This window comes from Calypte anna, chromosome 3, assembly GCF_003957555.1.
Source record: "Calypte anna isolate BGI_N300 chromosome 3, bCalAnn1_v1.p, whole genome shotgun sequence".
In the NCBI taxonomy this organism is placed as follows: domain Eukaryota; kingdom Metazoa; phylum Chordata; class Aves; order Apodiformes; family Trochilidae; genus Calypte; species Calypte anna.
Window position 1 is genome coordinate 50,795,667 of NC_044246.1, and position 26,745 is coordinate 50,822,411.

The 26,745-nt window shown below is 40.1% G+C and overlaps 1 protein-coding gene across 1 annotated transcript in view; it reads left to right on the plus strand.

Annotated features, from left to right (window-relative positions):
• Positions 1–3,103: 3,103 nt before the first annotated feature.
• Positions 3,104–26,745, plus strand: part of ALK (ALK receptor tyrosine kinase) — a 218,750-nt gene continuing 195,108 nt past the window's right edge. Inside the window, 2 exon segments of the mRNA XM_030447537.1 lie at positions 3,104–3,155; positions 8,295–8,459. Of these exon segments, the coding sequence (XP_030303397.1) occupies positions 3,104–3,155; positions 8,295–8,459 (217 nt within the window).

Consider the following 26,745-nt stretch of genomic DNA (forward strand, 5'->3'; position numbering starts at 1 on the left):
AAACAAACTTTACAACTCACACAAGGTTACAAAGCAGATGTGTTTGTTACAGCTCGGGGTGTGAGGGGGATAGCTCCTTTCCAAGCTCACACACTGCAGCTAAATGCAAGCAACTATTTATTACCCAAAGTTATACATAAGTAGTACTGAAACATGCATATACATACGAGAAGTGAGGTTATTAAAATCAGCTATTAACATAAGTCTCCATCCCTCTCCGCATGCGCACTGTCCCCTGGTAGCTGTGAGTCTGGGTTTTCTCTAGGCTCATCAGCAGCATCTCCTGGTAGTCCTTTCAGTAAATCAGAGTTATCCTGCCTGGCTACATTCTTCCTGGCAACATCACATTGTTTCGTGTCAGAAAACAGTCTCCAGGGCAAGTAGGGCTGGACTACTGCTATCTCAATTTACAGGATTGCTGGCTGATAGTTTCGTGGTTAGTCATTCATCCAAGAGGACAAAGCAGAGTTTTACTTCAGTACCTTTCTATAATAACATAGTGCATTAAATTTAATAAAGAATGTTTTACAGCCATCACTAGTATCCAATCTAAACCTCCCCTGGCACAACTTGAGGCCATTTGCTCTTATTCGGACATGTTAGAAAGTTTAAACCTTTTTCATCAGTAGAGGGGCGAATCACATCCCTTTATCTGCTTCTCATCAACCATCAACCCGAAGTCCTCCTCAGGGCTGTTTTAGATCTCCACCGTCTGTATTTGTGTTTGGGATTGCCCTGACTCAGGTGCAGAACCTTGTGCTTGATCTTGTTGAACTTAGTGGAGTTCAGTTCATGCAGTTCATTGCCCACCTCTCAAGCCTGTCGAAGTCCCTCTCGATGGCATCCCTAGGAAACAGAGGATGGCTTTTGCTTTTCAACTCTTAATGTGCTGCCGTGCTATCTGTGCATCTCTTTGCCAGATCCTTTCAGCAGCTGCCGAACTCCTTGGCTGCTCTGAAACAGTTTTGTTCAAGATACTGCAGAACTTCTCTCAGGCTGTGTCAGACTTCTGCAATGTAGTTTACAGTTTCCTTCCACCACCCCCGGCTCCCCACTGAAGTTTGGTGGTTTGGATTTCAAAGTTAACTGGAGCTAAAACTCAGAGGGAAATGTGGTGCGTTGAAACACGGACTCAGTAACTTTTCCAGACTAAGACAAAAGTTTTTTTTACCTGTGGGTCCTATTTGTAATCTAGCCCTAAAAAAAACCCCAGGATCCTTCCCCCCCTCCTCCAGCCCCCAAACTCTTGGTATTTTTCCACATCTTTCCAGGGATTTTCCATCCTCCCTCTGTTAAGCAAAGTAGCTTCATTTGCACATTCTTTTCTTATCAGCTTACATCATTACCACTTTTGACAGGGAAATAGCAGATTTGGCTACCAAAAGAAGAGAGTGCTTTAAAATGTCTATGGAATAGCCAAGATCAGCTGGGAGGAGCACATACCTTCAGCAGTGCATAATTATTCACATCTTTGATTTAATAGGTTCTAAAAGCATAATCCAAAGGATGGCCTCTATTAACAACTTATTAATAATTTCAGTCAGCTCTGTCTTCAGAAAACTGATTTGACTGAATTAAGTTTGCTAAAAGAAAAATAAAAGTGCATTGGACTAGTCTTACCATGAAATAACATAGGGTCATCTTCATTGCATATTTGATGCTTAGTGTCACAGCAGCAAGGTGTCATACTACTGAATTTTTCCTCTGGTAGGTCATGTGCAATTTGTTAAATTCAAGAACTTCTGTGCATGCATTCAAAATACTATTTAATTCATGTGAGTTAGATACCAGATAGATACTACTGACATGAACCTTAATGAGTCTAAACATTAAACAAAAGAGAAGATGTAGAGAAAAAGGGCACCAGCCAGACAATTTTTTAAATTCACTTACTTGTTTTATAAATCTACAAGAAATCAGACTATATACTCATATTTTCAGAATGATAAAGCTGTCGCAGCTCCTGGCTCATCAGCATCACATAATGAGATGCATGGTTAAGAACTAATTGTTACAATGAGTTCCTGTTTGGAAGGTGAGATAATGTCAGGAGAGGAATGAGGTAAATTTTGTCCCAGAGGAAAAAGGAGTCCGTATTTTCTTTGTAAAAATACTGCAAAAGTGATATGCTACCTTCATGAGAATATATCCTTTTTTCAGTCTTAGAAGTACTCTGCCATGGTTTTGGAACTTACAGTAAGACAACAAATGTCTTTTCTCCCTGGCTCTCAAGTATTCATTTCCTCTAGAGATCTCCCAGACTTCATGAAAATGCCAAATTGTATGAATTGCCAAAATATGACAGTTAATCCAACCACAGTTTTGTGCCAGCTGGGGCAGGTTTTCTAACCATGACTGCTGTTAGGTACTTCAGTCTTCTAGCCTGAACTGGCTTTAGAAATCCACTTTCATTTGTTGTTTTTGCTGCGTGCATGGGACATTTGGGGGACAAATATTTCTTGTGTGAAGAACGAGCTCTGTCACTGCTTAGAGCAGGAGAATGAAAATGAGAGCTGTTGATGGTGGTTTTCCCAGCACCTCCTCCTTGCAGCTCTCTTGAGTCTTCAAAGACTGTGCTTATAATTGATTGATGAAGGAGTCCTGTCCCTCTTCTTTGTAGCTTGATTTCCACTGAACAACGCAGCTGTCAAAGATTTTTGTGATGCAGTTCCATGTGCATACAGAGGAGCTGGGTAGAGATAAAGTATAAGCTGTCATTTTAAAGATTCCCTTAACAAATAAATTAATGGTTGTGTTATTGACATTTTCTCTAAGCAGTGCCCCATTCAGCTGGAGCTCCATACCCAATTTAAATGCCTCTGGCATTGGAAGGAGGGCCCTGGGCTTCCCAGGGGCAAAGGCAGCTCACCCTGCACTGTCCCGAGCACTCTGCCCCAGGAGGGGGGGGATTCTCTCTTTCCTAGGGAGCAGGTGAAGGTACTGCTCCTCTAAAACTTTATTTCTTCAGAAGGCAGTGTAATTTTAACAGCCCCTAGGGAGGTTTTGCATTCAAGGTGGTGATGAAGGGCTGAGCAGTGCTGATGCAGCCAGCTCTGACCCTGCTTGGCAGGCAGTGTATGCCCAGGGTGCCCTTACCGAAAACATGCCAGGGACATCAGGAAGATGTGATGGCATTGAAATCTTCCATGCATGCAGTGAGTTTTACAGAGCCCTCAGAGGCATGCACCTGTGTGGGCAAACCCTGGAGGTCTGCCTTCCCTGAGCCCAACCTGAACAGCTACCATCATTCTCCATATGCTGGTTGGCTGAAAGGACACATCCCTGCCCCACTGGTGAGGGCCCAGCTGCCTCTTCCTGCTCCAGTGTTTGGGTTTGATTGGGGCTCTGTGCCAGGTTTAGTCTGTGGGTCCTCTGGGGTAGCATGTGGGTGAGGCTGGCTGGGTGCTGTGCAGGGGAGAGGGTCCCCAGGACTTATCAGCTCTGAGGGAGCATCAGTAAACTCAAAGTAGAGGAAGAATACTTGACCTCTTGCTGGTGCAGAGGAAGGTGATGAGCTAAGTTACACTAAGTAGCTTTAATATAAAAGGAGGTCCTTCATGAACACAGACCATGTCTCTGAGCAGGGAGAGGGGCTGGTCTGCAGCTCAGCTGTTCAGCTCCTCTCCTCAACACTTCACTTGCATGTGGATGAGGAACAACTGGTGGGATGGACCCCCAAAGCTATGCTGTACAGAGCAATGCCTTGGGGCTTCACTAGTGCCTCCCTTCCTCACCTCCCCTAACATGCACTGACAGCTCCTGGAGTGGAACCCAAATACAATTACTGTTGGTGCAGGCATTTGCTAGGAGTACTAAGACTTGGAGCACCTGAGAGGGATTTATGTGTCATACTGCCCCTTAAAATGTGCCAATTTGCCCATTCTCAGTGCTGAGCAGTGGAAGGAAGTAGGAGAAAATCTCTCTTAAGGCTTTCTTTCTCAGCAAGAACAAGGCAGTTAAACCTTCTTTTTCCTCTTTTAATTTGCAGGACCACTGAAATGTTTTCCCTTTGTTTTTTGTTTTTTTTCCTGTGCCCTTCCATCCTGTGATGAATTTGCTCATTTTAAATTGCTGCTGTACTCCCAATCTTACAGTGGAAAGATTGCACTAGGCATCCATTTGGGGAATTTCACTCCTTCCTTGTGCCAGTGAGGCAATGCTCTCTTCCAAAGGCCTGGTCTGTATTTGATTTTCCATCTTCCACAAGGTCCTCCAGGGTGTTCAGCAGATTGCTGAGCTGACAGCCAGAGAGCACAATCTCCTATTTATGCTCCATTTTCAGAGAGCAATACTTACCACTGCAGGCTTCTTTGCATCACCCCACATGTGTAACCCCATTGTTGGTGACAGAAATTCAGAAGTGCCTGATGAGGCAATTGAAACCCTTAGATTGAATGCCCTGTGTCCTTTTCTATCCAGAGGGAATAGGGAGGGCTTTAGCAGCTGGCTCTGTCCTTAGGATTAATAACTGGAAAATCAATTTGTCATTTCCCTGTCATAAATTAAAAACTTATATGCCTTATAACACGAGTATAATAGAGGTTAGTGGGTATTGATGGAGGTGTCAAAGTTTACCCAGCAGAGCACATCTCCACTGTACAATTTAAATTAGATCTCATCCACAAGGAATATCAGCCCATATTTGTATAAAAAAAGAAATCCTGAGCAAGAATATTTTATCTGTTTCTACTCTGCTGCTGTGACTGTTGCTGCTGGAGGTAGTATGTTCTCAAAGGAGGTTGTGGTCCTGTTTTGATCAGTGTAAGCGACCTCTATATTGTGCATTTGTGTCTGTATATTAGACATGTTTTTTTTCATCTTTTCTGGATGATATTTCAGGGTCCTATCCAACCCCTAACTTTCTGTGATTCTGTGATAATGGCAGGTGTTTTGTGTCAGCAATTCAAATATTGCTGAGGATCTGTATTTGCAAATATGATTTTTGTGATTTCTATCAAAAGAAGCACAGACAGCCCATTGAGGGAGGTGATTCTCCCCCTCTGCTCTGCTCTTGTGAGACCCAGTACTGTGTCCAGTTCTAGAGTTCCCATAATAAGAAGGACATGGACCTCTTGGAATGTGTCCAGAGGAGAGCCACTAAAATGATCAGAGGGTTGGAGCACCTTCCCTATGAAGACAGTCTGAGGAAGTTGGGGTTGTTCAGCCTGGAGAAGAGGAGGCTCCAAGGTTACCTTATAGCAACCTTTCAATATCTGAAGGGGGCCTACAGGAAAGCTGGGCTTGGGCTTTTTACACAGATGTGTAGGGAAAGAACAAGGGGAAATGGTTTAAAACTCAAAGAGGGGAGACTTGGGTTAGACATCAGGAAGACATTCTTTAATTTAAGGGTGGTGAGACACTGGAATGAACAGGTTCTGCATGGAAGCTGTGGCTGCCCCCTCCCTGGAAGTGTTCAAGGCCAGGCTGGGTGGGGCCTTGAGCAACCTGATCTAGTGGGAGGTGTCCCTGCCCATGCAGGGGGGTTGGAACCAGATGCTCTTTAAGGTCCCTTCCAACCCAAACCATTCTGTGATTCTGTGGTTCTGTGATTCTATGGTTCTGTGATTCTATGGTCTTATTGCAGCTACCACAACAAGAGCAGATATCAGTCAAAAGAAAAGGGTGTGTGGTGTATAACACTTTTTAAATGAAGTGTATTACATTGTCAGTAGTGGAAAACATTGTCAAAGAAGGAAAACCTGAGGGTAGGAAGCTAGGCTTAGAGGGCTGGCTGCTGTTTGCATAGGCTTTGAAGTATTGCATCAGACAGAATTTCTTGGTCATAATTTCTTTGTACTGAATATGATAATAAGACTGAAATTTGTGTCTGATACAAGATTAATTTAAATGAGCCTATGAACAGTGCAGATATTTCAGTGATGTGGGGGGACTATCAAGTTCTGTTGAAGATGCAATATTTTCATTAAATCACAGACAGTCTCAGATGTAAGATCCAACTGGTCTCCTCTCTCCAGGAATAACCTGTTTTAAAGGCTTGACCATGACATGTTAGATCCTGTACACTTCAAGGCTGTTCATTGCAAGAGCAGGAAATGATATTGCTACTTGCCTGTTTTTTTTTTTTTTTTCACTTTTCCCACTTCAGGCAGAGGCTTTATTTGTCTGCAGGAGCCATGAGACTAAATGCAATGACTGTTTCTTAATCACATACCCCAATTAAGTTTTCCCAGTTGTAGGTCAGAGGCCTGTTGTGTTAGTGGCTCCACAGCTGATTGATACTCTCTTTTGAGCAGGAGGCTCTGGGAAGTGAGACTGAACAGGGCTGCTGAGGGGGCTATCAAGTGCTTGTAGACACCATAATCAGAGTGTCAGGGGTCAAGGGCTGGAGGTGGAGAATGAGAGATCCTTGAGGATGTCCATGAAAGGTTTCTCTTCTTGGGTGTAAGAGAGCTCAAAAGGCTTCTGTTCCCAGCAGCTGGATGGGTGAGGAGTGGAATCAAATAGTGACTGCTGGAAAGCTCGTGCAAATTTGATAGACTGATGGAGGAGGGAAGCCTATGAAGAATGAGATAGTTGATTTTAAATTATTCCTCTTGTCATGCATCGTCCTTGGCCCGAGCTTTCATTTCCATTGTCCCATGGGTTCTTCCAAAAAAGTGTTTGCGTGAGCTCTGTTTCTCCCCTTCCCCCCCCTTTTTTGGACAGTGCCTTGAAGCACGCACTATGCAAGGTGTTCCTGGCAACTAAACTACACAGCAATGATGCTATCTCTTCTCTAGCATATAGTTGAGTGTTTCATTGCTTTTTCATCCATTTGGGCTTCAATACGAAGGATGATAGACTAACTCTTTGTAGAGTTAAAATATTATTTGTTTTTCTGTTTTTTTAAAAACACCTAAGGGACTGGAGATAAGTGGAGTGTGCTTCATATATCATGAAATTTATATTGATAGCATAGTGGTTTGAAGATGGTAGCAACTTGTGCATTCAAACTTAAGGAAATAATGTAATCCTCGTTACTACTGCTTGTGGTTTATATGGATTCCTTATATTACATGCTTTCCATGGTATTCTGAAGCATTCAAAATGCTAAGGGAATTATAAAGCCCCCCCATTAAGAAAATCAAATACAAACCAGAGAAGTACTCTCTGCTCCTTCCAGCTTGCTGTTAAAAAGGCAAATTAGCTAGGAAAAGAATAGTGAGAGGGCAGGCGTATTAACCTTCAGATTAGATAATATTGTATCACCAGGAGAATAGGCTATACTACACTAAACTGTGCACACTAAGAAATTAGATGCTTACTAGATAATGTAGTTGAAGGTGGTTTTAGTTTTTTTAATTAGATTGTCTGACTAGTGTCAATTCAGATTGTCATTCACTTGCATAGCTATGGCAGGATGGTAGACAGTGTTGAAAACTCCAAAGAGGAGATGGATTTTTCAAATGAATCTTGCTTTTTCAGAAACATTGAATTAACTCAGAATCAGTCTGTTACTGAATATTGTTTTGAGTGGTGACTATGGTGACAAAAGCATTCCAGAAAACATATCAATCTGGATCGTTAAAAGTAAAATCTGTGTATGTTATCAATAGATGTTATGTTAAACAACTTGAATTATGGTGTGATAGCAAACTGGGCACTGGGAAGTCAGTCATAGTTGCACCAGCAGGGTAATTGGTTTCTGAAAGAGAAACACCTCAAAAAGAAAGGAGGTAGATTCTGGCTGTAGTGCCTGTAGGTTGAAGTGTTGTGGCAGCAGATGAAGCTTTGCTTTTGCTGCCTCAGTAAAGCATTTCAAACTTGGGGTTGCTTTGCAGGGTACAGTTCCTATGGCTGCCAGCATGTCCTGTATGTCCAGGATATATGACTTGCTTTGCAGAGCCTTATGCTCACTGTGATGGAACATGACTATGTTTGTAGTTTTTGTAGTTTTGTACTGTTAATGGTCCTGGTTGGATGTGAACTACCATCACAGGAGAGATAGGATTTATGTCCCATTTTATCAGTTAATTCCCTTTCAGTCTCGATGGTGCCCTTCCCTTCTTTAGCTTGTGCTGTCCTTTTATCCTGTCCTGTCTTGAATGGGAATTACTGGCTCTTGAGCCTTTCTCTTGATTTACTGCTGCCTCCAGCATGGAATCTTTGTATGTGGTCCATTCCAGACACATTTCTGACTATTTATGGACTTTCTCCATGTCTTTCTACTTTGTTATGGAAAAAAGCAAGCCCTAACTTACTAGAGTATAAAATGAGTGTCTATGTACCTTACAGCACAGAGGAAGTTGGATTTAATTAACCTGGTATGTTGTATGCTTGTTGTCTTTTTCCAGTGTTTCACTGCAATTTTGAATCTCCTTGTGAGCTGGAATATTCCCTTACCTCAAGAGATGAGGAAACCCCCAGCAATGCCTGGCTCAGACTGAGTGCAGAGGAGATCTCACAGCTAAACATCCCCGATGGGCCAGAGAGAGATCACTCTGAGAATACACCCAAAGGTAAGATGATTACAGCAACATAATGAATCCAATGTAGTGGTTAGTTTTGTTTTTTTTTTTTAAAGCCACCCTCTCTCTCCTCTCCAAAATACCCCAAAGAAAAAGATTCTCCTAAAATACTTAAGAAAGGTATAATCCTTTTCCTGCCATGGGTAATGAGAGCAAACAATGTGACAAACAAAGGGAGTCATTCTGCACATGGAAGATCTGCTTTTGTCTAAAGGCAAACCACATTGTATGCAAAGCAAAATATCAAATATAGTAGTGTGAAAAATCTGAATCAGGCTGCTCTGTGCCCTAGATGGTATTTGGATGAGAGCAATGCTATGGGGTCTTTAATTAGAGTCATTCAGATCTTGGAAGACATGAATAAAATAGTATCTAGTATTACAGGATCTAGAGCCTGTTGACTACTTGTTATTTGAAGTTATTTTAGGCAATATTCTTGTGTTCAGGGCTTAAGTTTTCTGTTTAGTAAGAAAACAAAGGATTGGTGTTGCCTGTAAGATAAGAAGAAAGTTTCTGTCTCTGAAGAGATTTAAGAAGCCTGAAAAGTGGGGAGTACAACAGACTTTTCTTCTTCACTGGAAGAAAATCTGGTTTGTTGGAATTATTTTTCCTGCTCGTGATCATATCTGTGAGCATAAGTATATTTTGTTAGGATCATAGGTTCTCAAAATATTTTAAGATGTATTTGTACTCTTTTTCCTGCTGTTAGTGACTTATTTGAAACCTCTCCCAATAAGGGTTGGCTGGTGTTGATGAGAATGGAGCTACAAAATGGAAATGGGGGAGTTACAAACTTTATCCAGGCAAACAAAGAGTTATAGGGAAGGACAACAAAGATTCTCAGGGATATGGCAGAGTTTTCATGCTAGGAAAAACTAAACAGGCAGTTTCTTTGTTCTGTTTGTGATGGTAGGACTTCGAGGTCTATAAATACGCACACTGAAGAGCAGTGGGAAGCAGCTGGGAAGTTAGTGGGTGCCGTGTATAGAAAAAGCAAGAGGAGATTTTTTTCATTAACAAACTGTGGTAGTAGGATGCATTAATTAATGTTATGGAGGTCACAAGTATACATAAGTTTAAAGACAGGTCAGAGGAATTCTTGCAGAATAAGTTAATCACTGGTTATTTAATTCAATAGTCTATATACTGTTCCAGACACAAGAAGCCTCTTATACAGAATGCTGCAAGTGAAAGGTTCCTTTTCATAGTAAGCAGCATCAGAGAAGGCATTTGATTTTGCAGACCTGCAGTCTTTCTGTTTCTAACAGCTCTTATGTTCAGACAAATACTGAGGAAAAGTTTCAGTGTCACTTTTGTTCATATACTTTAATGCTGCTTTCTCACCCATATCAAAAGTATAGTACCCACAGAGCTATTATAAATTAAGTTTTAAGGCTCATTGCTTTAGAACTGATTCATCAGCAAACTGGGTCATTTTGGTGAGCTCTGTGTCATGTGTAAAGCAGATGGACCACACTTGTGATGCATGCAAATATCTTCTAATTCCCACATCAAAGAACATACATGTGCATACTAAAGTTCTTCCTACGAAGATTATATAGAATCATCACTTTTGGAAAAGGCCTCTAAGATCACTGAGTTCAACTGTCAAAGATAAAGTTAAGTAAAGGTTTGAGGTAAATCACTGTTTGCTGTTGTCTTCCTTTTTCTTAAGTTCTAGTGCAAGCTGGTTGCTGATGAAATTTAGCAATTATAACCTTGTTTTATTGGGAAGAGTAGCTATCTCTAGTGTTCTGCTATTTTCTTCTTTAAGAAAATTCTGAGAGACTAGTTCCTCAGTGTCACAGAGTGACAGGATTTAGATTTGTGGGGTACCGGGGTGAGTTGTTTAGGTTGTATTATTTGCTTGCTTGTTTGATTTTTAAAAGTTATTAGACATGTTGGACATAGTGGAAATTTTCTCTTAAGCCCCTCAGTAAGAGCTGTATGTCTGCAACTCATAAATGACTGTAACTCTTGTGTGTACAAAGACTCATATAAAAATCAACACTTGGAGCTAGCATCTCTCTTTTTAAAATCCCTTTAATTACGGCTGCTTGGCACAGATAGTTGTGTGGTCTGTTTCAGTCTGAAATAATTAAGCATGGTAATTCCAACCCCCACTGATTCCTGCAAATTGTACCTCCAATTATGTCAATCTCATTTCATCTCCTTTGCAGACAGTAATGCACAGTGATAAACAGAGAGCATAACGAGATTTTGGGTTGATTTAGCTCATCCTTGTCAGTTGGCTATCAAATCGTGTAAAGACTTTGATAGAGACAAATGCCTTGGGTATGATTCATTGTGTTTCGTTTAAGTTTCTGTGAAAGGTTCAGTAGGAGATAAGAGATCAAAGAGAGAAACTGGGAAAACATCTGTATTTTTGTCCCTGCAGCAGGATACAGCTCAGTCTCATGGAATCGAAACAAATCAGCACTGATCAAGCTACTTAGAGGAAGAATTAGTTTCAGGTGTCTGCTGGTTACAGTCACCTCTCCACTCACTCCTCACGTTCAGCATGTGGTGTCACACAAATCATCAATCTTCTGAATAGATACAGATGGTGAGGTGGAAAAGTTTGATACTAAATTATTCAGGGTAAAAGATGGGAGGTCTGGGTTTGCAGGGAATTGAAAAAGCATGCTTAACTAGATAATACTGGAAGGTGAAATTTAGCATAGATTATTTGATTTGAGATGGTGGGAAAAACGTAGTTTTGAATACATAAGGACAGATTGTGAGGTGGCTGTAATAACTTAAGCTGATTTTGGGGTAATAATACATCTGTGGAAACATTATCTCAATAGCAGTCACAAAGTAAATGTGATTTAGGCCTTGCTGGGAAGGTATAGAAAATAGGAACAACATGCTACAGTATAAATGTCTGAGGCAGCTGTATCTAGAATACAACATTCTATTCTCGTCCCCATGCATCAAAAATCATTTAGTACAGCTGGGAAAGAGTGGAAACAAGGGTGATCTAAAGTATTTAATGGCTGTCTTTGAGGAATAGTTATATGGCTATCTGAAAGAATACGACAGAGTTTTATAAAAATTGCAGAAATTTGTAAAATCTTTATAAAATATGTATGAAGGTTTATAAACTCCCAAGACTTTATGAAGCACTAAAAGAATGACTACAGAAAGAATATTCATTATTTCTTCTAACAGAGAATTGAAAAGCATCAGGTAAATTTGTATATGCCAGGTTCAATACAAAAGGGTATCATACTGAGATCCTTCAGTATGTAACAAAGAGTAAAATTCTGGAACCCTTACCCACAGGGTATTATTGGTGCCAAAACTGGCAAAAATGGGTGTCCATGTTGGCAGAATATATGGAGAGAAGAAAAGGTGTTGCAGGTCCTAAATACTCAAGCCTTTTCTGGCTTAGGAAGTCCTTGTCCAATAGATCCTTGAAGGCCAGGGGTGGGGTAATACAATTGTTTGCACTTCCTGTTCATGTGTTATTTACTGTGTATCTACACCTGTTTATAGAGCCACATGTCTGTAGCTAATGGATTTTTGGTCTGTGCTGTTAGGGTTGGTATGGTGGTGTGTCCCTCCCTCACCTCCAACCACGGTTTTTTTGCCTTTGAAAAAGGAGAGAAATGCACTAAGGGTTTCAAATCAATTTGGACAGTGAAAGAAAAAGTACTATTAAAAGATTCAGTATTATTTGCTGTTCTGCTAAAGGTTTGTGAATGGTATTAAACCACACACAAACCACACAAATTTTCCGTAGGAACATTGCAGGACTGTCTGTCTATAGAAATCTATAGAAGGACAGGACTGTCTGTCTATGGAAGGGAGGTTAACAAGGGACTTGGTGGTTTTTTTTAAATTTTGTGCTAAAATGCTTCACTCTTCTCTTCCCAATCTTGCATGTTGACCAGTGGGTGATAGAATCACTACTTTATCTATCAGCTAGGCTCTTCATGGTATGTGAAGATCCGATGGAGGTACTAAGATTTCCAAGTCAAACTTACGGGACTTTCTGCAGGATCAGAGATTAAAGGTTAAAGTTCCACTGTTGTGCTAAAGATTGACAAGAAAATCCCCACAGCTGGGATCTGTATGCCTGCAAACGTACTACAGTCTATTTTAATGAAGTAGGAGGAACTGGAGATCTTACAACTGTGGCAGTATTTCCAAAGGAGGCAAGTTAGCCCAGTTTGTGGTTAGAATGGCAGAGCTGGTAGACCAAGGAAGTTGTACTTTGCAACTGTGTGGCTGCATTTGTCGTGCTCAAGTGACAGAGACATCTGTGCCTCTGATAATCTTCAGGTGCATCAAACTAGTCATAAGTTCTCTGCCTCTCCAGTCTTGATTCAGACCCAGGTTTTTCTGTATTTGAAGACATTTAGGATATAGCTCTGAATAGCAGAAAGAGTGCCTTTCCAGAATTCACCACTCCTGCTGCCTCATCACAGTCCTTGTATTTTCCCTCCTCCAGAGGGGCACTGGCTCAGCTTCTTGTCAGCAACATTGCATTACTGGGTTGCCCATGGGCTTGTGGAGGGCATAAATGTGGTTCCTGATCTGGGACCACAGCTGTGGCTTCCTTCCAAGTCAGATTTTACAAGGAAGAGGAAGCAAGAAACCACTAACAAATTCAAAGATAACTGTGTGTACTTTGGGATGAAGGACCCAAAACAAGAACACATAAACTGGATCAAGCTATGTGCTTGATCATGTCAGATCTGCTTCCAACCATAAAAGAACTTTTAAATTTGAAATATTAGAGGCTTGTCCACTCCTGAGTATGGTGATGCAAGTGCTTCCTGTTCCGAATCTTGTGATTCTAGATAAAGCAAGTAAATTTCTGCTTCCGTTATCTGAAGATTTCAGGACCACAAAACCATACAACTGCTTGATAAAAATTTCAGATGAAGAGATAAGGTATGGTTCGTCAACCATACCAAGAGATAATGGTATGACCACCATTTCAAATAAGAATAAAAAAACCTAGCAAGTCACTAGCAAATGGGAAAACCACTTGAGAAAATTCCTTAATGGAAACTGAAGAATTAAACTTTGATGAAGGGTGGCAGAAGAAGTGGGAGATGAATGAGGAAAGTTTCATAACCACTGATAAACTGAATCATTCATAACCACAGCTAATCCACTGATTAGCTGCAAAACTCTTACATAAGTTCTAAAATGAGAAGTATCTGCATAGTGTGTTAATGTGGTTTTGATTTCTGTAATTATTCCTAAAGGAACGGAGCACACCTAAGGCACTGAGCGTATTAGCAAAATGGAGATAATGAACTGCAGGATTATAAAAAGGCTGTTGACTTTAATCCATGATTCCTCGGACAAAGAAGAGGCAGGTAATGAAAGATAATAAATAACATTTTGTTGCAGGTTATCACTATTAAGAAAACAGTAGAGAATAAATTAATGTGGGCTTGCAAGTAAATAGCTGAGAAGTTATTTTTCATTTAGGATTCCTAAGCAGAAAAAAAAAAAAAAAGACTTTTAACACTTACAATTCCATTGAAAATCCGAGGAAAAATTTATCTGAAAAAGATAGCTATTTACTAGGGTAAAGAAAAAAGGTTAAAGAGAGGAGTTGGGCTCATGCTAGAAAGACAAACTTATTCCTTTACATGAATCAGTAAGACTGGGTTGATGATGTGTTTAGAACTGATCTATCTTATGTGTCTTTTAAACAAGGTAGAGTTTTTCATCTTTTCTTTAGCAAATCATTACATAGAGTTTGAGATTTTGACAGGATGGGTCTGAATAAAGCCCCGAAAATTGTCTTGTCAGGCAAATTTCTATTTTAGAAGAAAAAAGTTTTTTAATTTCTTGCAAAGTTTTACAAAAAACTTTCATACCCCCATGTTTATTGTACCCCAGTATTTGATGTTGGAGAAGAACATCCTAATCTGCAAAGATTCAATCCAGATGGTTAAATAATCCTTGAAAAGATACTACTTTGGTATGATGCCACCTTAATTTTTTTAATTTATAAGTATTCAGGTAAACTACAGGTATCTTATGAAGATTTGTAAGCTTTCATACTTTAGCTTAGTAAAAGTGGTATTCAGTTTTCTATTAGTTTTTTTTTTACAGTGAGTGAAATAGCAGAAGAATTAGGTGAGATCTGGAAGTAACATGTGGACTGAAAATTATTCATCAGTCTTAATTGTAAATGAGTGATTTATGGATTTGTAGGGATGACTACCTAGTTCTTTGTAAACATACAGGGTTTTAAAATAAAAATATTATTTATAGTGAATAGTTCTGACTGTTGGAGTTGAGATTTAAGTTTTGATATTCAGCTTAGTAACATATCGGTGTCATGTGTTAAAACACAGCCCCACAGGTCTTTATGCAGCATTAATGTGCTGAATGCAAACCAAACTTGTTTCCAGAGTCCATCAGGCTGTGAAGAGAAAAAAGTTCAGCTTTTTTATGACAATCAGTTTCCCACTCATGTTCTGGCAGTACAAGAAATAAGTCAGGTGTTCTTGGCATTTTTCAGCTTGTTCTTTCTCATTAGTACTACACTTGTACCCTGTTATTGCCTATATTTGATATTAATAATTTAAGAGTTTTTAAATGTATTTCTTGCCTGCCTGCTACCATTATATTATTTATTATAATTATTTATTATAATTATTATTATTTTTCCCATGCCAGTGACCAGATCATGCATACAGCTCCATAAACAAAAATATAATGTATTATAAAGGTGTATCAGCAAAACACTATTATATCCATTGTATCTAATATTCATAATTAAACCTAACTATATCCACAGCCAATTAATACAATAATCTGTGCTTCCTTAGCAATTTACCTTTGTGGATCTGAAAATGTTCTGTGAAAGGCACTTTATGTAGTTTTAAAGAGTTAGGAGAAGTATTTCTCTGTATCATCAAACTAGACCACAGTGTAGTTAAATACATAGCCCAAGGCAAGTTGTGCTCCTGGCTGTGCCAAACTTGTATCTCTTACACCTTAGCTAATACTAACAGATGTCTGCTGTTTTATAGTACTTTTGTCATGAAGTTGGCTTTGCCCACTTATTATTAATAAATCATGTGAGATTTTCTACAGATCTGTCCTGTAAGATTATGCTAAAAGCACCAGTAAATTAACAAGAACTGAAATATTTTCACTTTTGTTCTTCACATCAGAGCTTTTCTTCTAGTGCTGTTTTGTAGTAGCTATCTTACACACCTGTGCTTGAGGGAATACATTTAAAGAGAGACACAGAATGCTGAAGTCTAAGAGGTTTTATTGCTGTCACTCTTCGCAAGAATGAAGCCCAACTAATTCAACATAAATAAAATAGAGAAAATATCATGACTCAGTCAGGATCTTAGGGCAGGCTCAGCTAAACCCAAGTAAAGTTTGACCTTTTTCCTTAGTCTATACAGGTAAATTTAGGTAAAGAAAGAGAAGATTGATTTTTAAAATTTATGTCCTTGGATTTCTGATTAAATTTCAGTTGTTTTGATGCAAATCTGTAAAGGATATGTTGGTACTAACGCTAGCTTAAATATTTTGGGTTTGGAAGGCTATAATTACAATTACTACTTCAGACCTGGTGCAATAGTTATTCCCCTATCCATGCCTTCAGAAGTTAAGTCATGCTCACAGGAGTTGTTAATGTGAGAGCTGCCCAAAGTAGTTTCATTTACCTTTACCTGGAAGGGGTACCAAAGGAGGCTGCAGTGCCAAAGATAAGATACAAGCTAGAATTCTGTTTTGTATCTTTTACAAAAATAATTTTCATAATACCATGTAATGCCTGTTTAGGTGGCCCCAAACAACTTGCTTAGATTCTAATCATCCATTCAATTGCGAGTGAGAAGTTATCCCTGAAGTTTCATCAGTTTTCTGTTTTTCCTGTTTTGAGAGCACAGTGATTAAACAGATGGTATGAGGTATGAATACAAGGATGGCCATACTGGGAAAGCAGAAGGAAGCAAACTTATGGCCAGACTTCCCAGAATATTCTCTCACTCTCCAGACATGGTTGTGTCAGAGAATGTGTGCTGAGGGGAGCCATAGAATATAGCCTCTGTGTTATGTTTAAAGTCTGCTGGGGTACATACTACAATGTCTTGTTGATTTGGGATCTCTAGTCCTACACCCCATCACTATTCTGAGCAATGCTGTCTTCTGTGCAGTGAATTACATTGTGCATCCCTCTCTTTGAAAAGAAATAATTTTCTCTAAGTCGTCTTAAGTCCCTTTAGTCTCAGTGATACTGTTTTGTCTGTCAATTACTGGTAATCTTGAAGTGCTTGACCTTCCTCAAATAATCAGAATTTTAAAGGTGACTGTCTTTTATAAAAGAAAAACAGTTATTTTAAAAAAAAATCATTTAGAGTTTATATTAGCGGGTTCATATCACTTGCAAACCAAATGAAAGTCAGGTTTTTTAGCTGAATACTCCAGTGTCACTCCAGCCATTGTTTTTCATTTTATTTCTTGTTCCTGTTCTATGGCTGTGAGCAGATCTTCCCCCTGTCCTGTGAGAGGGTGTCTTTCTAAATTATCTGGTGTAATCATGAGTATACGATGATGAGTAGAGTTCTGCAGATTTTTCAAACAGCAGAACCAGGTTTTTTGCTTACTATTGCCTGCATTAAAAGAATAAATCTGATGTAGGACAGAACTACAATAACTTGCCTTGCATACTGCTTTTAGTGAGGGTCATTTTGCTGTTTTTGTCTGCTTCTAGTGGGGAAATGAAAAGGTCAGGCAATGAAGGAAAACATTTTGCTCTATACCACAGATAACCATCTCTGGCCATCATCTGGAGTCTTGCAAAGGCACATCAACAGCATAATGCAGGCTACATCACAACTCCTTTTCATCTATCACTGTAATTTTGCTTATCAGAGAAAAACCCAAGCTGCAGAACTCTGGTGTTGATTTTGAGCATCTGAAGGTTCAAGAATGTTCTGCTTTCAAGATGTTTATTCATAGTGTTGCAGAAATAAAAGGCCATCATAGAAGAGCATTATGATGCAGGTTTCATTCCACTCTGTGTTTTTCCCGAAGAGGTAGAAGTGTTTGAGGAGAAACCAGAGAATCACAGAAAGTTAGGAGCTGGAAAGGATCTTGAAAGATCAAGTCTAACTCTCCCCTACCAGAGAGGGTCACCTCCAGGAGGTCACAGAGGAACACATCCAGGTGGGTTTTGAATGTCTCCAGGGAAGGAGACTCCACAACCTCACTGGGCAGCCTGTTCAGTGCCCTGTCACCTTCACATTAAAAAAAATTCTCCTTGTATTTGTATGGAACCTCCTATGCTCAAGCTTCCGTCCCCTGGCTCTTGTCCTATCACTGGACATAATTAAGAATAGCCTGGCACCATCCTCCTGGCTCTCTCCTTTTACATGTTTATAAACATTGACACGGTCTCCCCTCATTCTCCTCTTCTCCAAGCTGAAGAGCCCCAGGTCCCTCAGCCTTTCCTCATAAAGGAGGTGTTCCACTCCCTTCATCATCTTGGAGGCTCTGTGCTGGACTCTTTCAATTCCTTCTTGAACTGAGGGGCCCAGAACTGGACACATTATTCTAGGTTAGGGGGAGGAGAACCTCTCTTGACCTACTTCTAATGCACCTCAGGATGCCATTGGCCTTCTTGGCTCATGGTCATCATCCGACTGCCTTAAAACATAGGTTTTTAGGCTGCCAACTACTGGATGCCAGCTCTCCACTGTCTGTGGATAGGGCAGGCTGTCTGGGTTTATCCTGCATGTCAAAAAGGTCACTTTATCACAGGTGAAAGTTTACTGTGACATATACAACCTGAAGTTTTACATACTGAACTTTCTTAGACTGAGATAAAAGGAAAGATCATTTTGGAAGCCCCATTACCTAATTACATATCAGTGCAAAGCCATGCACAGGGCATTTCTAAGTGTGATTCAGTTCATCATCTTTGACCCCCTACAGAGCTGGTATTGGAGTAGCAACTTAGTCCAAATGGTAGCTTGACCTGTACTGCGAGCCTAAAAAACAAGCTCAGGAGGGAAGAAATGTTACATTTTATGAACTTTTTTGCGATTTGAAATATTTTTTGATGCAGGGGTGGGAGTCACAATTTTATTTCTCTTCAGAATTAAAACCCAAATCAATGGCATGTAGCTCAGGGAGGAAATGAGGGGAGCAGCAACATGTTATTTGTTTGATAGCATGTCATCTCTGCACTTCAGTTGCCATATTTATAGAAGGATAACATGTTTATTGAAGGACATCTTTCACATGCACCAACACAGTGGTGTTTCTGCTTCTTTTCAGGTGTTGATAATAACCATAAGGATTTTATCCCTGCACCACCTTTGTTCTGTAAAGTAATAGCACTGAGAATAGGAGATAATTGATGGTATTCTTTTTACAATCACTTTATACAATTAAAAAACCCTTGCTTTTGAGGAATTTTCCCCCAGTAGACAGCAACTTAATATGGGGCTGTGACTTTGTAATAAATTTTAATTATTGTATAGTTAATAATGCTAAAAATAATAACTTCTTTGATATTAGTGATTGATTTGTGAAACCACTTGTAAATAATTGATCTTTTGTTCCCTAAAGGTTGATATGTTAATGCTTTTTAAAGCAAAGAAAAAAATCACTTTGGTAGCTAAAACAGACAATATAATATGTCATAATAACCAGTATTACCATGGCTGGGTTTCTAACAGGGATGTGTTCTAATAGTTAACCTAGGAAACTGGAAATCAGTATTTGTAGGTGGTTTTGCTATTCCATCACTAACTCAGTAGGAACATGATCACATCCAGCAGCTGTTTTGTCCCTCAGCTTGCCAATGAGCAAGACTCTTTAGTCAGCAGACTCTGTCAAATATTATAATGCTAACAAGGATCTTTTCTGGTAAGGCTATTTTACAAAGAGAAAGTAGAAAACTACATCATCCTGTTATTTTAAGAATACATGTGTTCAGTTTACAGATGACAAGATGGCTTTTTTCCTGCACTGGTAACTAATTGTCAATCCAAAAAAACAGCTTCTTCTGGAATTCTTTCCCCTGTTGTCAACAACAGAGGGTCCCCAGCTAGGCCTTGGTACATTCTGCTCTTCTGTTATCGAATAAAAACTGAGAGTTTTACTTTTAATATTTGAAGTGGAGGAGCATCCTTCATAATTCCAAGAAGGTGTCAGCTGTGTGGCATCATAGATTAAAATGGAATGTTAAAAGAAGCTTGTTTGCTTGCATCTATATTAAATGGGAAAGAACAAACCCTTTTAGGATCATTGTTTAGAGTACACATTCTGTTTGTTTGCAAAGTACTTTGAGTTCCATCAGAGGATAGGTGCTCTGAGTTAATATTCCTGTTCTGTGTGTGATAGTGGGTCATTGTGTTTCTTGGCAGTAATGGGGCAGTGAAGATGGATTATCATTAATGTCAGCAAATACAGTTTTAACAGTGTTAAACACATATCTTTGTGAAACTAAATGAGATTTTTCCTAACACAGCTACTGATTTGTATTCACTATGCATTTTGCAGGCTGCCTCACTATACTTAAAGCACAAACAATCACCAGGAGGAGTCAAGCAGACGCTGCCTTCTCTATAATTACAAGCAATTTTCCAATTGAATTATCCCATGATTTAATTCCTTAGCTTGCATCTGGAGAGCATCAGCAATCTGCAGCTGTTTTGGCTTTGAGAACTAAAAAAATTGTTATTAATGCATTAAGAATGGTCTTGCTGCAATGATTTCAGAAAGCATTTAAATCCCAGCTCACTTCTGGATTAAACTTTTACTTCCTATTTCATGTTCTCTTAGCTCAACATCATGTTACAGGCCATGGGGGCAGTAGCATTTATTTTTGGGTAGTTAAGAATCCTAATTCAGAGTATGTTTAGTCACTGAACTGAAATCATATTACGATAGAACATGAAGTTTAATAGAACCATTCCAGAGTCAGTAAAGGCTGGAGGGATGGAAATTAATGATAAATGATGTTAGTTTATACTTCTGGTGCAACTGTAGAGCTGTGGTTTGTAAAAGAGAGATGGAAACTTGACAAAGTACCCAGTGGAATAGGTATGACTTTTCATATCATAGGGTTCTTTAGACAGGCCAATACAGGAAGAGAATCTCAGTCGTTTTTTCTTGAGTGAAGGGTGGACAAGTATTTAGACTGGAAGTCTAAATTTATTTTTTAAATTAGAAAAAGAAACAGCAAGAATATAGAGAGCTTTGTGAGGCTGAGATTATCATCAGAGCTTTTGGAGTCTTTTAGATTTCAGTGAAAATATATTATTTAAATTTAAAGTCCCAAAATAATTTGTTTGCTTGGTTGGTTGGTTTCTTTTTTTTTTTTTTTTTCTTCTCATTAAGTATGAAGATTGTAGCTATGCATCTTAAGAATCCTAAAACACAGCGGAATATTTTCATAATTCCTTCAGGTTAATGAGAACATTTTTCAAATGTACTTAGTTAAATAATGGGACAAAAAAGATGTGGAACTCATAAAGCACACATTAAGTTTCTAACTTCATGACCTCTAGATTGGTTAGTGAATGTCTAGGCCTTTGTTGTAAACAAATACCTTTTGTGAAGTTGTTGATATAAAGGAAGGATGATTTAAAAAGTACTCGCTTTATTAACTGGGTTGTTTTCATTTATTCAGATATCAAAAATAGTCTACATTTTTGGAAATAAGATATTGCAATTATTAGTTAATACGGTTTAATTAATTAGTTAATCATAAATACGGTTTAAGAAGTATCCATCCTGGAGCTGTTAATTATCCAAAGCTCTGAACATGATTATGTGGCTACATATAAAAAATTGGCTAGTTTAAGAGTTCTGAGATCCTGCAGAGTCCTGTTCATGTGAAATGTGTGATGCTAATGATTAAGTTCTTTGAAAGTTTGGCTGTTTTCTCCCTTTTTATTAAGTCAATGTAGCCCCTGGGTAACATCTTAAACAACCTTAAACACTACTGAAATTCTCTGGGTTTTATATTTATCAAGAGACACATCCTTTATTAGTATAGCTGCATACGGAGAAAAGTAACTAAAGGAAATTATTTCCTTAATACCTGAGGGATATTTATTTGACACTATAGTTAAAAGCTTCTAATTATATTAATGATGGTGCATTTATATGAACCAAAACCAGCAAACAATTCCTGTTTATGTGTTGTTTGTATTTTCAAAACATTTTAAAGATATTGATTTGTAGAAAGAATTACTTTTTCAAAGTGTGTACACAGATCATCACAATTCTGGATCTGAATCACTTTGTTCTCAAAGGCAATTTATCTTTGATGAATGATAAATATTTTAGACATTTACTTTCTTTGGGTTTTTGTGCTTTTTTTGTTGTTGTTTTTTGGTTTTGGGTTTGGTTTTTCTTTAGGCTATAGCAAAATTACTTCTGTGAGGTTGAACTGAATCTACAAAGAAACAGAGGGTGCAGTATTTTATCTTCTGTGCCTTAGAACAGAAGAAGGGGGGTGGCAAGCTCCCCACTATAAACACTGTGCTTTATAAACACTTTATAGTGAAAAGAACAAGGAGGTTCTGATTATATCTGAATAATATAAACATGATTGAATTTGCCTGATGGTTATATCTGGTTCATGATTTCTCCTTCCAGTGAGAATTGTTTTGTGCAGGTTTAATATAATCAGGACACGAAGGCAACAAGCAATCGAATTGCTTCTTGCAGAAGTTTCCATTGTTCTCTCCCAGAAAACAGCTTTCTGTAGGACTTGTCTGCTATAGAATTTCATGGTGTTACTTTTATTCCTTAAAAGAGGGCTCAATTTGGGGACATGGACAAGCAGCAAATACCCTGAATTAATGATTTTATACTCTTGAAGCTAAACAAATTTTCGGTTCTGTTCTATAGCTGGAGCTGTCTTAACCTCTCCCTATGCAAACCAAAGATTGTAGCTGCAGTTGTGTTTGAAAGGGCTGTGTGGGCAACTGAGGATTTTTCACAAGCTGAAGGGAGAAACTCCTGAAGGAGAAGCAGTGAGAAAGACATAGGATTTTTGGATCAACCAGTGCAAGAATTTGAGTCACTACCCCTACACAGTGTAGAGAAGACAGAAGCAGTGAGGTAATCATGGCCACATTAGGACTGAGAGGCATTACTAATAGTTGAATAAAATCAGGGAGAATGCAATGCCTTTAGAACTGGAGTTCTGGCAGCAAAAACTGTAGCAGAAGATAAAATAATCTTTTACATGGAGAGTAGTAAGAATTTCTGTTCCAAGCAGGGGTTTTACAGGTTGGAAATGGAAGTGATAAGAGAGACTTGAGAGATTCTGTTAATTGCCACAACCATCAGCTCCAAGTCTGCGGAAGGTTTTCTGGAAGAGAGAAAGTTAAGCTTTTGCCATTGTATAAAAGAGTAACAGTGCCTAACACAGAGTACTGCATGCCAGTCTGGTCAACTGTGTTTGAGAAAGTAAATCTGAATTGGGAAGAGTTGTAGAAAAGGGCTCTTAGAATGGTTCTTAGGAAGCAGAGATCTTGCTACATCAGATGAGATTACAAAATGTCCCTTTTTATTTCACTGACATGGGGAGTGGAATTTATTGAGACATCAATATATTGGAAGAAAGAAATACAACTGTTGAATTATAGAAGAGAGCTGACCACGGATGTTTCATTCCCCAAGCCTGTAGCACTGCATGGTGGTGTTGTAGCCGAAGTGCAGGACCCAACACTTGTTCTTGTTGAAGCTCATACAATTGGCCTCAGCCCATTGATCCAGCCTGTCCAGGTCCCTCAGTAGACCCTTTCTACCCTCAGGCAGATCAACACTTCCACCCAACTTGGTGTCATCTGTGAACTTAACTAGGCTGCCTCTATCCCCTTGTCAAAATAATTGATAAAGATACTGAACAGGAGTGGCTCCAGTACTGAGCCCTGGGGAACACAACTTGTGAGCAGCCACTAACTGGGTTGGACTCCATTCACCATCACTCTATGAGCCCAGCCATCCAGCCAGAGTTTGACTCATAAGGGCACATGGGCATATCTTTTCATGAGGATGCCATAGTGAACAGTGTCAAAGGCTTTACTGAAGTCTGAAAGAGTGTTATGGCTTGAAGGGTGCAGTCTAATTCTGTGGCACCAATATGAGTACCTAGAGAGGGAGTCTTCAGGACCCTGAGGGATCCAGGAAGGGGAAAAGAGAGGGGGGCTAGTGCTCTCTTCAATTTCCTTTGATACTCTAGAAAAGCCAGGAAGACAGAAAATCTGTCCCTTCCTGCTCCCTTCTTGTCCACTGTTTCACTGCACTTGGAGGTCTTGGAGAGAGGCTCCTGTTCTATTATCAGGTTGCCTTGTGCTCTATAGAACTGAAATTCATCAGGTGCTGGGAAGAGCTGTGAACCCCTCTCACAAGTTGGCTCTGCTGCAGGGGACTCCAGGATACATACCACTGCCATCATCGAGATCAGGTTTTGCATATGCTTATTCCTCATCCCATGTGTCTCTGCCCTTTCCCTGTTCCAGTAAATCTGTTCCAGTTCTAATTTCAAACCTTATGTCTGTCTTCTTTTTATCTTTCCTTGGGAAGGTGGAGAGAAGTAACAGAGAGCAGTTCTGATCTCTGGTTTTTAGTTCTTCCTGACCACTAAACTGAGAAAATGAGCTAGGTATTTTCTCCTTGGAGAAAAGAAATACTGCAGTATTCCATTACTTAACGGGTAGCTACAAAAATGAGAATAGAGGCTCACTCTTCACAAGGAGCCACAGGGAGAAGGTGAGGAGCAACAGCTACAAGTTGCACTGAGGAAGGTTTCTTGCAGACCTAAAAAAGAATTTTTTTTACAGTAAGAAAAATTCACCAGAAGAACTTCCCTGTCACTGGATGTTTTCAAGATGCAACTGGATAAGGTGCTATGTAAATTCACCTAGGATCTCTTTCGCATAATCACGGAATTATTGTGGCTGGAAAAGACCTCTGAGATCATCAAAACCAGCCTATGAACTAACCCTACCACATTGGCTATACCATGGCACTAAGTGCCACATCCATTCTCTCCTTAAGAACCTGCAGGGATGGTGACTCTACTACTTCTCTGGGCAGTCCATTCCAATGTCTGGTCACCCTCGGTGAGGAAATGCATCGTAATATTCAACCTAAACCTTCCCTGGTGCAGCTTCATGCCATGCCCTCTCATCCTGTCATGAGTTACCTGGGAGAAGAGCCTGACCCCCACCTGACTACAACCTCCCTTCAGGGAGCTGTAGAGACAGATAATGTCCTCCCTGAGTCTTCCCCAGGCTAAACAACCCCAGCTCCCTCAGCCTCCCCTCATAAGACTTTCCCTCTCGTCCCTTCACAGCCTCCTTCCCTTCCTCTGGACCCACTCCAGCAACTCAATCTCTTTCTTGAAGTGAGGGGCCCGGAGCTGTACACAGTACCAGTGCTGAGTACAGGGGGAGAATTTCATCATTGCTGGCCACACTGTTCCTGATACAGGCCAAGATGCCATTAGCCCTCTTGGCCACCTGGGCACACTGCTGGTTCATGTTCAGCTGGTTGTCAGCCAGTACTCCCAGGCCCCTCTCTAGTGGGCTGCTCTCCACCCACCCTTCCCCTAGCCTGTAATGCTGCATGGGGTTATTGTGGCCAAAGTGTAGGACCTTGCACTTGGTCTTGTTGCACTTTGTACCATTGGCTTCAGCCCATTGACTGAGCTTGTTGAGGTCCTGCTGCAGCGTCTTCCTACTCTCCAGCAGATCAACACTCCCTCCAACGTGGTGTCATCTGCGAATTTACTAAGGGTAGAATTGGTCTCCCCATCCAGGCCATCAATAAAGATGTTGAATAGGACTGGGCCCAGTACCCAGGGGTACACCACCTGTCACCGGATGCCAACTGAATCATCTGGATGCAGCCCCGTTCAGCACCACTCTCTGGGCCCAGTCACCCAGCCAGTTTCTAACACAGCGAAGGGTGCCCCTGTCCAAGCCCTGAGCTGACAGCTTTTCCAGGAGAATGCTGTGTGAGACTGTGTCAAATGCTTTGCTGAAGTCTGGGCAGATCACATCCACAGCCTCCCCTCATTCCCTAGGTGGGTCCCCCAGTCATAGAAGGAGATGAGATTGGTTAGGCAGGACCTTCCTTTCCTAAACCCATGTTGGCTGGGCCTGATCCCCTGGTTGTCTTCATGCCATGTGATGGCACTTGGGATGATCTGCTCCATAACCTTGCCAGGCACTGAGGTAAGGCTGAAAGGCCCATAGTTCCCTGTATCCTCCTTATAGCCCTTCCTGTGGATGAGCATCACACTGGCCAACCTCTGGCACCTCTGCACATAGCCAGGACCCGTGATACATGGAGAGTGGCTCCCTCAGCACCCTGGGATGAATCCCTTCTGGCCCTATAGACTTGTGGGGATCTAAGTGGCACAGCAGGTCACTAAATACTTCCTCCTGGATTATAGGAGGGGTAGTCTCCTCCCCATCCCTTTCTACCAGCTCAGAAGCCCAGCTTCCCTGAGGATAGCCAGTCTTTTTTTTAAAGACTAAGGCAAAGAAGGTGTTAAGTACCTCAGCCTTTTCCTTGCCTTCCATTACTATGTTCCCCCTCTCATACAATAAGGAATGAAGATTTTTCCTGACCCTTCTTTTGTTATCAATGTAATTATAAAAACATTTTTATTATCCTTAGCAGAGATGGCCAGATTAAGTTCTGAGCTTTTGCATTTTTAATTCTCTTTCTATGTGACCTTACAATATACTAAAAACACTTCCTGATTCACCTGCTCCTTTCCAAAGTTGATGCACTTGTTTGTTTTGTTTTGTTTTTCTCTGGTCATTCAAAGGCTCCCTGATCAACCAGGCTGTTCTTTTGAACTCTGGCTCATTTTTCAGCACAAAGGGACAGCTTTCTCCTGTGCCTTCATAATTTCATTCCTAAAGTATGTGCAGCCTCCCTGGGCCCTTTTGTTTTCAAGGGCTACTTCCCAGGGGACTCTCTGAACCAGCATCCTATATAGACCAAAAAACGTTGGACAGATGATCTTCTGAGGTCCCTTCCAGCCTGGTCTTTTTTTCTGATTCAACTTTTAAATGGTTAAATGGTTAATGGTTTAAATGGCCAAGAACATTTTTTTCTGTGCCAGCTTCTTGCTAATAAAAACCTGGGCAGTCCATGCCAGCCCTCCTGAAGATCATTCATAGCTGAATGTCTTTGTAATTTGTGTTAATATGTGGAGTTCTGTACTTTCAGCCCTGAAAATTGTGTCATTGTCCAGTGATGACTAAAGATGAAATTTCTCTTGTTCATT